The sequence below is a fragment of the Heterocephalus glaber genome, unplaced genomic scaffold (genome assembly GCF_053883595.1).
Source record: "Heterocephalus glaber isolate CG9 unplaced genomic scaffold, H.glaber_assembly_v1.0 deba00000738, whole genome shotgun sequence".
Taxonomy (NCBI): domain Eukaryota; kingdom Metazoa; phylum Chordata; class Mammalia; order Rodentia; family Bathyergidae; genus Heterocephalus; species Heterocephalus glaber.
In genome coordinates, this window is record NW_028258161.1 from 16,996,395 (window position 1) to 17,009,332 (window position 12,938).

A 12,938-nucleotide genomic window follows, 5' to 3' on the forward strand; every position below is an offset into this window, starting at 1 on the left:
CCCTCCCACCTCTCCCAGCCTAGAGGTAGGGGCTTCTGAGCCGCCGTCCCACTGCTCCTGGTCCAGAGGAAGGGTATTCCTGGCCACCATCCCTCCCACTGCTCCAAGCCCAGAGGAAAGGGCTTTTGGGCCACCTTCTGTCCCACCGCTCCTGGCCCAGAGGAAGGGGCTTCTGGGCCACCATCCCTAATGCTGCTCCCAGCCCCTGCCCCATCTCTCCCAGCTCAGAGGAGATGATCCACGTGGGCGCTAACAGCACCCCCCACCCCCCAGTTGAAATGAGAAAACACGTAAATAAGTCTCAAAACCAGACTTCCAGATCACCTACAGCAACCCCAAAGGGAAATGACATGGAACACTCTGATACTCAACCACCTGGACCCACTGAACTGGCAATAAAAGGGGATCTAGAAAAAATGAAATCAGAAATAAGTTCTCAGATAACAGGAGAAATTGTGCTCCTAGTGCAAGACATGATTAATAAATCTAGAGAGGAGCTCAGGAACATGATGGAATCTCAGCATAGGAAACAAATGGAATCCATAAAACAGATGCAAATAGATTTCCAGGAGATGAAAAACTCCATTGAAAGTCTACACAACACAATGAGCCAATGTGAGGACAGAATTTCAGATATAGAAGATAAGATTGCAATTAATGACCAGGAAAAAAAATTACTTCAAAATTATAAGGGAACATGAGAAATCAATCCAGCAGCTGCTAGATGATGCAAAGAAGAATAACATAAGACTGATTGGAGTCAATGAAGAAACAGGAGAGAGTGCAGATGACATAAAAAAACTCTTCACAGAAGTAATGGCAGAAAACTTCCCAAGCAGGGGAAAAGAACTTGACATACAGATAAGTGAGGCATATAGGACTCCAAATAGCCTTGATAAAAAAAAAATCTACACATAGACATATAATTGTTAAGATTCCGGAAACTCAACAGAAGAACAAAGTTCTACAAGCAGTTAGAGAAAAGAAACAAATCACACACAAAGGAAAGCCCATCAGAATCACAGCAGACTTCTCAACACAAACCCTCAAGGCAAGATGAGCTTGGAGTGACATATTCCAAGCCCTAAAAGAAAACAGCCTCCAACCCAGATTGATGTACCCTGCAAAACTATCTTTCAAAATTGATGGAGAAATGAGATATTTTCATGACAAAGAGCACCTTAGGAACTTCGTGAATACCAAACCAGCACTCCAAAAAATTTTACACAATATCCTAGGAACAGACATTGAGGATCACAACCCCAGGAAGCAAAGCAGAATGAACCCATCTGGCATGACAAGAAATTAAATGTAAAGAGGGAGAACCCAACAAAAAGAAAAAGTCATGGCAATGGCAAGTCAATACATTTCAGTTATAACCATCAACATTAATGGTCTCAATTCACCAATCAAAAGAAATAGACTGGCAGAATAGATCAAGAAGCAAAATCCAACAATATGTTGCTACAAGAAACACACTTAATTCAAAATGAAGCTCATAGACTGAAAGTTAAAGGGTGGAAAGCAATACTCCATGTGACAGGAACCTGAAAAAAAGCAGGAGTAGCTATCCTCTTGGCAGATCAAGTAGATTTCAAACCAACACTGATTAAGAGAGATGAAGAAGGACACTACATCCTTGTAAAGGGAAGAATCCAAGAGGAAGAGATGACAATCATAAATATCTATGCACCAAACACTAGTGTGCCCAACTATATAAAACAAATACTAATGGACATGAAAAGTCATATATGCACTAGTACAATTGTAGTGGGGGACCTCAACACCCCACTGTCACAAATAGATAGATCAACTAGACAAAAAAAATAAGTAATGAAATACTAGAACTCAATTGAACTCTTGAACAAATGAACTTAACAGATGTTTACAGAGTCTTCCACCCCACAAAATCAGAATACACATTCTTCTCAGCTGCACATGGGTCATTCTCCAAAATAGACCACATACTCACACATAGAACATGTTTAAGTAAGTGCAAAGGAATTGAAGTTATCCCCTGTATATTATCAGACCATAGTGCGATGAAATTGGAGATCCATAGCAAAAGAAACTGGAAAAATTTCATAAACACGTGGAAATTGAACAACACACTTCTGAATAATCAATGGGTCACAGAGGAAATTAAAGAAGAAATCAGACAGTTCCTTCAATTAAATGACAATGACAATGCAACATATCGGAATCTATGGGACACAATGAAAGCAGTCTTACAAGGGAAATTCATAGCAGTGAATATGCATATTGGGAAAACAGAATGAGCCCAATTAAACAACCTGATGCTGAACCCCAAACTTCTAGAAAAAGAAGAGCAGGACAACCCCAAAGCTCATACAAGGGAGGAAATTATAAAGATCAGAGGAGAAATCAATGCAATGGAGACTAAGAGAGCGATACAATAAAATCAATGAAGCCAAGAGTTGGTTCTTTGAAAGAATCAACAAAATTGACAAACCCTTAGCCAACCTTATCAGAAAAGGAAAGAAAAGGCCCAAATCCATGCAATTAGGAATGAAAAGGGTGAAATTGCAATAGACCCAGCAGAAGTCCAGAGGATCATCAATACCTACTTCCAGAACCTATATGCCAATAAGATGGAAAACACAGAAGAAATGGACAGATTCCTAGATACATATGAATTACCAAAGTTGAACGAAGAAGACCTAAAAATTCTAAACAACCCAATATCAACAAATGAAATTGAAAACATAATTAAAAACTTATCAACTAAGACAAGCCCGGGCCCTGATGGCTTCACTGCTGAATTCTACAAGACATTTAGAGAGGAACTATTGCCACTACTGTTTAAACTCTTCAATGAAATTGAAAGGGAAGCAATACTCCCAAATTCATTCCTGGAAGCAAGCATCACCTTGATCCCCAAAGCTGAGAAAGACCCAACTGAAAAGGAGAACTATAGGCCAATCTCACTAATGAACATAGATGCAAAAATCCTCAACAAGATACTGGCAAATAGAATGCAGAAGATCATCAAGATCATACACCCTGATCAAGTGGGATTCATCCCAGGGATGCAGGGATGTTTCAACATATGCAAATCAATCAATGTAATACACTATATTAATAAAGCCAAGGACAAAAACCATATGATTATCTCCATAGATGCGGAAAAAGCATTTGACAAAATCCAACGTGCATTTATGATAAAAACCCTACAAAAAATTGGAATAGATGTTCTCTACCTCAATCTGCTAAAAGCTATCTATGAAAAACCAACAGTCAATATCATACTAAATGGTCAAAAACTGAAATCCTTCACACTAAAATCGGGAACAAGACAAGGATGTCCACTATCACCACTCTTGTTCACTATAGTTCTGGAAACATTAGCCATGGCAATTAGACAAGAGAAAAAAATAAAAGGAATAAAAATAGGAAATGAAGTCAAATTGTCATTATTTGCAGATGACATGATACTGTATACAGAAGACCCCAAGAACTCCACCAAAAGTCTTCTAGACTTAATAACCAAATTCAGCCAAGTAGCTGGTTACGAGATCAACACACAAAATCAATAGCTTTCCTCTACACGAATGACAGACTCACTGAGAGAGAAATAGAGCAAATAATTCCTTTCACAATAGCATCCAAAAAACTGAAATACCTAGGAATCAACCTAATGAAAGAAATCAAAGACCTTTTCTCTGAAAACTACAGCACTCTGAAAAGAGAGATTGAAGATGATATCAGAAAATGGACAGACATTCCCTGCTCCTGGGTAGGAAGGATTAATATAGTGAAAATGGCCATACTTCCAAAACTGCTATATGGATTCAATGCAATTCCAATTGAGATCCCAGCAGCATACTTCATGGACCTTGAGAAAACAATCCAAAAATTCATTTGTAACAAGAAAAGACCCAGAATAGCAAAAGTATTTCTAGGTAACAAAGACATGGCAGGGGGTATCACAATCCCCAACCTGCAACTATACTACAAAGCTACTGTGATAAAAACAGCATGGTACTGGCAAAGAAACAGACCTGAGGATCAGTGGAACAGATTAGAAGATGCAGAAACAATGCCAGACACACTCAGCCATCTCATCCTCGATAAAGGAGCCAAACACCCTCACTGGAGGAAAGATAGCCTCTTTAATAAATGGTGCTGGAAAAATTGGGTTTCACCTTGCCAAATATTAAAACTAGACCTATATCTCTCACCATGCACTAAACCTAAATTGAAATGGATTAAAGATCTAAATATTAAAATCGAAACTCTGACCCAGTTGGAACAGAGGTTAGGTAGAACCCTTGAAGACATCAGTGTAGGAAAAGATTTTATGAACAGAACCTCAGTTGCCCATGAACTAGCACAAACAATCAACAAGTGGGATCTCTTCTTATTAAAAAGCTTCTGTACAGCAAGGGAAACCACCAGCAGTGTGAAGAGACAACCCACAACGTGGGAAAAAATCTTCACCTACTGTTCCTCAGACAAAAGTCAACTATCTAGAATCTATAAAGAACTTAAAAAAATCAGACCTCCCAAATTTAAAGATTCAATGCAAAAATGGGCATCTGAAATGAACAGACATTTCTCAAAGAAGTAGAAATAGCAAATAAACATATGAAAAAAATTTCAACATCACTGGTCATTTGAGAGATGCAAATGAAAACAACACTGAGATTCCATTTCACTCCAGAAAGTGGCTGCTATCATGAAATCAACCAATAACCAATGCTGGCAGGGCTGTGGGGAAAGAGGAACCCTGCTCCACTGCTGGTAGGAGTGTAGACTGGTGCAAGCACTGTGGAAATCAGTATGGAGATACCTCAAAGAACTAGGACTGGAAGTCCCATTTGACCCCACTATTCCCCTGCTGGGTATCTTCCCCAAAGCATTAAAAGAATCATACCACAGTGATATATGTGCACCCATGTTCACAGCAGCACAGCTTGTGATAGCTAAAACTTAGAAACAGCCCAAGTGCCCATTAACTGGAGACTGGATAAAGAAAATGTGGTTTTTAAAAATAAAATGGAGTACTACTCAGCCATAAAAAGTGAGAAATTAGAGACATTTATAGCTAAGTGGCTACACATTGAGGTGATACTCTTAAGTGAAATAAATAGGACATACATGTATAAATACTGAATAGTTTCTCTGGTGTGAGAAGCTGAAAGTGTAAATGGGGACTAAAATGTATAATAGGTAATGTGAAATGGGAAGAGAAGGGGCAAAGGGGAAGGAAGTGGGCGGGGTAGAGGAAAGGAAAGAAGGAAAAGGAAAAATGATGAGAAATGGAAAAAATGGAAATAAAGTCTTTGTGAATAGGGAAGGGTGGAGGGGGTGAAGGGAGGGCTAGGAGTGGGGAAAAATAAGAACCAAGATGCATCCTGTAAAGGTACAATTCCCAATGAGAAATATAATTGTGTTGTATACCTACAATGTACCAATAAAAGAATTTAACAACAAAAAATATCTGTACAGATAGGGCCAGGGATTTAGCTCGGTGGCACCGCACCTGCCTCACAAGTGCAAAGTCCTGAGTTTGATCCTCGGTACCGGGAAAAAAAAAAATCTGTACAGAATAAATACTTAGGGAACAACTTCATGCTTTTTTTTTTACAAATTCTTAAGCATGTTGTCTTTTTCAAATTGCCTAGAAAGTTAGCCTTCAGTCTGGATCAATATCAAAATGCCAGGTGACACTCACCCAAACAGGAACATTCTTTTTTCTTTTTAAAATTCTTTTATTGGTACATTTTAGGGATACAATACATTTACATTTATCATTGGGTGCTTGTACCTGTACACGATGCATCTTGGTTCTTATTTTTTCCCCATTCCCTGTGTACCCTTCACCCCCTCCACCCTTCCCTATTTACACAGACTTTGTTTCCATTTTTTTCTTTTCTCATAATTTTTCCTTTCCTTTCCCTTCTGCTCCCACTTCCCTGACCCCTTTGGACCTTTTCTTCCTATTTCAAATTATCAATTATTCATTTTAATCATTTTCATCCTTATTTACACTCTCAGTTTCTTGCACTAGAGAAACTATTCAGTATTTACACATGTGTGTCCTATTTATTTCACTTAAGAGTACGGCCTTAATGTGCATCCATTTAGCTATAAATGTCTCTAGTTTCTCATTCTTTATGGCTGAGTAGTACTCCATTTTATAAAAAAACCCACATCTTTATCCAGTTTCTAGTTGATGGGCACTTGGGCTGTTTCCAAGCTTTAGCTATTACAAACTGTGCAGCTATGAACGTGGGTGCACATATATCACTGTGGTATGATTCTTTTAATTCTTTGGGGAAGATCCCCAGCAGGGGAATAGCTGGGTCAAATGGGACCTGTAGTCTTAGTTCTTTGAGGTATCTCCATACTGATTTCCAGTGGTTGCACCAGTCTGCACTCCCACCACAGTGGAGCAGTGTTCAAACAGGAGCTTTTGTATGAAGGCCAATTTTTTCAGAAGGTGTTCTTTCCTTCTTCGGTGTTCCAGAACTGCACTGCAGCGATACTGTGGTCTCTGGAGTTCTGTGTCTGATGGCCAAGGACCTTCATGGTGGAAAGCTGACTGGTCAGTTCTGAGGATGGGAGCAGAGATGAGCCAAGACAACTCGAAGTCTAGGGCTCCCTTCTTTCCTTTTAAACTTTTTGTTATGTAAAATGTCACACAAATAGAGACAAGTGCATATTGAAGCCCAAGTGAGAGTCCATCATCCAGCTGACATGAAGCCAATTTGCACTTCATTTTTCCTAATCAAATGTGTGTTGTGTTTCTTTCCTGTTGTCTAATTAGTCATTTAACCATCTTTTAAGCCACATTACTAACACTAGGGAGGCTCTTTGAGGCAAGGAATAGGCCTCTTTACCTAGCTGTACTGAGAAACCAAGTCTAATATACACATGGTTTAAATTTTTCCCTACCTGCAGGGCATTGCAACTTCTCTAATTAAAGCAATGAATGCAGCAGGGTGCATGAAGCCCAAATTCCCCTTCTTAAGTATAAGGAGATCTGCACTGCTCTACGTAGCATTTCATCTAAAAGGTACGCATGTTTTAATGACACACTGTTCAGAACTAATTTAACATGAAATGTAGTATATGTGTTAAATAGGATTATTAACCTGAGTTGGTTGCTTAGTTGGGGTGTGTGTGTATGTGTGTGTGTGTGTGTGTGTGTGTGTGTGTGTTTTCCTGGAAAATGGAATACATGGCAAATATTTTAGTAGTGTCAAAACTGGAGCGCTACTTGAGAGTAAGGACTGTAATGTATTCAGCACCCCATAATCTATGCCATACAGAAGATGAACACAGGCAATTACGATCTAAGTAGAATAACCCTCCAATCTTATTGGTGCTGTAGATGTCTGTTCAGCCAATAACTGTGCAACTCAGCCACATGCCAAATCCTCCTCTTTTTTATTTAATGACTTTCTAATCTGTAAGAAAACATTCATAGGCCTATGAAATTTTTGACAGCATTCAATCCCAGAGGTTCCGAATATACAAGAAAGAAGTATAAGAAGAAGATGGAGCAGTTTATGGAGAGATGTGAACTCATAAGATACCTCAGTGCCAACATGACCAGAAAATACAAGGAACCTCAGTTTAGAGCCATTGACTTCAATCATAAACTACAGACCTTTCTTTCTCTCAGAAAGGTAGACCCCATTAGTAGTTTCTTTACTACAAACTGAATCTCATGTTATCTCCAAGCCCTATAGGGAAACTGAGAAAAGTGGATCAAAGATCTCACCCTCTCTGCAGCACATTTCCCTCCTGACTGATGTTCTAGGGTTTTCTCACTTCAAATGGACTCCGAGGCTGGCCAGCCAGGACAGAGTCTTCTCTTGCAGAGTCTTCTCTTGCAGAGTCTTCTGCAAGCTTCAGTTTTAATACAGTTTTAAAGTTTATTGCTCTTTGCCTGAACTTCGATGCTTAAAGAAAACAGATATTACATTCAGAATTCCATTAAGAGTATTTAAGTAACATATTATCTAATGTTTTTTATTTTCCTTTTTAATATTTTAGTAGAAAAGTCAGTCTCTGCTAAGGAAAATTTTTACTCATTAAATTTTAGAAAGCTTCAAGAAACAAAATTAACATTGATATAAATAAAACAGAAATATTAATTATACTTTTTACATAAGGAATTGTAAACTTTTTGAACATAAGACACTATCATTTTCCCAACAAAATAAACAGATTTTGCAGTGCCTGACTGGCTATTTTCTTCTTTAAAAAGTTAACTGAAGCATGTTTTATACATTATTATATTTAGAAATTACCTGAAGTTAAAAAAGTTGAAATCTAAGAAAAAAAAAGTTGAAAGCTAAAGAATCTTATGGTAATGACATGTCAAAAACTATAGGCTAGAGATGAGGTATGGTGGCACACATCTGTAATCCCAGCTACTTTGGTAGCTGAGGGTCACAAGTTTTCAGCCAGCATGGGCAACTCAGTGAGACCCTGTTTCAAAATAAAATGGAAAAGAATGGTAATAGTTGAGTTGGCAGAGCACTTGCCTAGCATATATGAGGCCCTAGGTTTGCTTCCTGGTACTGCAAGAAAAAAAAAGTATGTGCTAGACAAAAACCTCATTGAATTTGAATAAGATTTTACAAATAAGATTAAATTTTGCATCAACAGTGTAAAAAATCTAGACTGTTAAAAAGTAAAATTGGGGCCGGGGCTTTAGCTCAGTGGCACCATGCCTGCCTGGCAAGCCCAAAGTCCCGAGTTTGATCCCTGGTACTGAAAAAAAAAAAAAATTGGCTCTCTAGAACAATTTTTAAATGACCATTAATTACCTAACCTTGGGTAAATCTCAAGTTTCCTGAGCCTTGCTTTCTTAATCTCTAAAATGAATAGTTTAGCTCTTTGATTCCTTTAGCTTCAATAATGTTAATTACAAACTAGGTGCCTGGCTTTTTGTTTTTTGTTGTTGTATTTTTGGTACGGGGATGGAACTCAGGATCTTGCACTTGCTAGGCAGGTGTGACACCACTGAGCTAAATCCCCAGTGACTAGAGCCCTGTTTTATACATTTTTTGTGTGTTATATTTCATAATAAAATAATTTTTAAACAATAGCTAGACACTTGTTATTAATGTTAAGACAAACCCCTGAAGCCTTTCAAGAGACTGGGAGTTGCCAGTAGCTACAAAGTTTTGCAGTTGACTTATATATCCCCATCCACTCTTTGTCCCTTTCCCATTTCTTATTGCCTGTAATCTACCAACTTCCCATTAGGAAACTTAGTCCCAGGCTGCATCCTACTAGTTTTTTATTGCTTTGGGGTTTTGGTCCTTGTCATCAACCTCAGGGCCTTGTGCACTCTAGTGCACTCTAGGCAAGAACTCTGCCACTGGGCTATATCCTTAGCCCTAGATTATTCATTTGTGTGTGTGTGTGTGTGTGTGTGTGTGTGTGTGTGTGTGTGTGCAGGTGCACACATTTGTACATAGTGCTGGTAATTGAATCCTGGGACTTTGCCCTGACCTACATACCCAGCCCATGTTTTATTTTTTATTTTGAGACAGTGTCTCTTTAAGTCCCCAAACTGCCTGGTTGGGTCTTAAACCTGCAATCCCTGCATCAGCCTCCAAGAGTGCTGGGATTATAGGCATCTACCACTTCTGGCATTAATGTACTATATTTCATTGCTTAGGATGACTTTTGAGCAAGTGTCCTACTTGCCTGTTGCTCTCTGGGAATGAACTGTCCCTCACTTCGAAGGAGGAAACTTAGGCCCTGAGGTGAGCAGGGGATGAAATGCCACGTGATTCTCCTGTCCCTGCACAGGGTCTCTTCCTCCCAGTAAGTCTGTAACATAATGCATCAAATCCCATCTGTGGGCTTGTGGGGAATCAAACTCTCCAGAGTAGCCTATAGTTCTACAAAGTGCAGGTCCTGCAAATGCAACTAGTTACACACTGGACCTTATCTAGAACAACTACAGACAGGGCTACCATTTCCAGGTGCTACGTGTCAAACAGTTAGTTATTCCTGGGTTAAAGAGCATGAGTTCACAATTTGTATAACCAAAACTACTTTCCACATGGATGCAGAAATTCATATTACTTTTCAGGAGTGTCAAAAACATCAATTATATTTTGTTTCTTTACTATCATTTGCCATTATCCTCTTAGGTTTTGTTTCCTTTTCCATAAGTACAAAGCATAACTTTGTTGCTTTAATCTGAATAGCAAGATTGAACATTATTTTATATGTTGGTCACAAGTTGCACTTTCTCTCTTGTGATTTATTTCCTTTTCCCTCTCAGTATCATTTAAAATTATTTTTCATGACTTCCTTGTGTAACATAGGCATTTAGTCTTTGTATCTGCAGTAAACAAATCCTATATATTAGTTAAAGTAAAATTATCATTCCTTTATGACTTTGGATATTCATCTAAGTTCTGGAAATTATTCCATCTCCAGAGGTTTAATACATTTCTATTGTTCTATTTTTTGTGTCTTTAAAAATATATTTATTTCTTTAGGGCTTTAAGAATTCACTTCAGGACATGGTATGAGCTGTGGTTTTAAATTCTTCAAAACTCAAAGTAAATAATTAGTTGTAAACATTTTCAAATGTATTGTATACTTTTTAGTTTATTCTTAATTACTTGAAAGCTTAAAGATTCAATGAGTTTATTAAAATTTCATAAATTCAGTGATGGAGAGGAAGGAGTTCAAAACCAGGGAACAAATGACAAATATATTTTACAGGTGGATAGCTCTGTGTAGTTTTGACTGATTTTAATGCTTTTGGGTTTGTTCTTTTACAAATGAAGGGTGGATAAATGTTTACAAAACTCAAGAGTCCTTAATTTGGGGTGGTTCTGGGAAGAATTCTTAGAGGGAGTGACATGTAAATTGAATGGCCATTCAGAATCAGGACAGGTAAAATTAGAGAAATGCATCAAAATTGAGATATTTTTAACCAGGGGATAAAGGCATTCCAAGATTTAATGAGTACATATATTCACTAAACCTGTGTGTCAGGCATGGTGAAGACTGCTTAGTATATATCAAGCATATGTATATAAGATCTATACACAGACTAGGGTAGGAAATAAAACTATATAGAGATACATACTACCCATGAGTAGTACACAGGACTTGGGATCTGCAGACTCGAGCACTACTGAATTATTACTTTAAAAGTCTCTATAAAAAGACCTTATTGGAATGAACAATAGCAATTACCCTTTTGTTCTCCTCAAATCCCTTTAGGTCATAATAAGCTTTGGACTATAATTTATTTCATTTATAGTCATCTTCTAACTCTCACAGGCTGCACAAGTGTATTTGATTTTTTTTTTTGACAAAGGACTTCTACTTGCCTTAAATTGCCAGCTGATAATGACCTTCTCCTTCCATCTACTGCCAAGTTCTTGCCTTCACCCAATCATCCTGAGGCTAGTAGGCCTAGGGCACTGCTGATAAAGTTCTAGAGTCCTGGAGTTTCCCCAGGCCAAAAGAATTGGACAGAAACATGGAGACTAGATTTGGAAGAGGATGAGATAAACCTAGGATAGCCCATTTATCTATCAATATTCACTCTGTAAGTAATCTCTTAGAATAACTTATAATGTTTGCTCTGATAACTCTACTATTAATATCTCAAAGTCTGTTCTCAGCTCTAAACTCCAGATTCTTACTTATGACTGTCTAGCTCTGTGTCTTTTCATAGTTATCTAGTTGACATCTCTCATTTACCATATTCACCCTACACTTGTTACTCATGCAACTCTTTGTCCTCTAGTCTTCCTTCAGATCCATTATAATCCATGCTAACATTGTATAGTTGATCTGGCCCCAAACTCAAACCCAAGTCATGATCACATTCTTTCCTTCATTCCTCAAATCCTCTCTGTCAGCCAGTCCTTCAGAAAACCCCTCCAGACATGCTCTTCTCAGCATGGACTTTGCACAGCTGTCACCCAACCCTATTGCCACACTCATTTTGCTTTCAGATCTACTCTTTATCTAGCCAATGAAGTCATCACTAACACAATCTGATGCATCAGTCTTCTTTTTTAATATATATATTTATTGGTACAGTTTAGGTATAAAATACCTTTGCATGTATCATTGGGTGTTTGTACCAGAACATGATGTATCTTAGTTTTTATTTTTTCTCCCATTACCTGTACACCCTTCACCCCCTCCACCCTTCCCTATTTACACAGAGTTTGATTCCATTCTTTTTTCTCATAATTTTTTCTTTCCCTTCTTCCCTTTCCCCTTTCCCTTCCACCATGCCCAAACCCTTGGACCTTTTCTTATTTCAAATTATCAATTATTCATTTTAATCATTTTCATCCTTATTTACACTTTCAATTTCTCACACTAGAGAAACTATTCGGTATTTACATGTGTGTCCTATTTCACTTAAGAGTATGGCCTCAATGTGCATCCATTTAGCTGTAAATGTCTCTAGTTTCTCATTCTTTATGGCTGAGTAGTACTCCATTATATAAAAACACCACATCTTCTTTATCCAGTTTCCAGTCGATGGGCACTTGGGCTATTTCCAACCTTTAGCTCTTACAAACTGTGCCGCTATAAACATAGGTGCACATATATCACTGTGGTATGATTCTTTTAATTCTTTGGGGAAGGTCCCCAGTAGGGGAATGGCTGGGTCAAATGGGACCTGTAGTCCTAGTTCTTTGAGGTATCTCCATACTGATTTCCACAGTGCTTGCACCAGTCTACACTCCTACCAGCAGTGGAGCAGGGTTCCTCTTTCCCCACAGCCCCGCCAGCATTGGTTATTGGTTGATTTCATGATAGCAGCCACTCTTTCTGGAGTGAGGTGGAATCTCAGTGTTGTTTTCATCTGCATCTCTCGAATGACCAGTGATGTTGAACATTTTTTCATATATTTATTTGCTGTTTTTACTTCTTTGTCTGAGAAATGTCTGTTC

General features: G+C 38.2%; 1 protein-coding gene across 7 annotated transcripts in view; it reads left to right on the forward strand.

Annotated features, from left to right (window-relative positions):
* Ak9 (adenylate kinase 9) overlaps positions 1-12,708 on the forward strand; it is a 137,219-nt gene extending 124,511 nt beyond the window's left edge. For 4 of the 7 annotated variants that reach the window (XM_021242006.2, XM_021242005.2, XM_021242007.2 and 1 more), the window contains 2 exons: positions 6,928-7,042; positions 7,477-9,631. In XM_021242006.2, coding sequence (XP_021097665.1) covers positions 6,928-7,042; positions 7,477-7,694 — 333 coding nt within the window. In that variant the 3' untranslated portion in view covers positions 7,695-9,631. Of the gene's footprint in view, positions 1-6,927; positions 7,043-7,476; positions 9,633-9,667 lie in introns of those variants that run through there. The other 3 variants (XM_021242008.2, XM_021242004.2, XM_087207066.1) reach the window with 3 other exon arrangements.
* Positions 12,709-12,938: the final 230 nt, after the last annotated feature.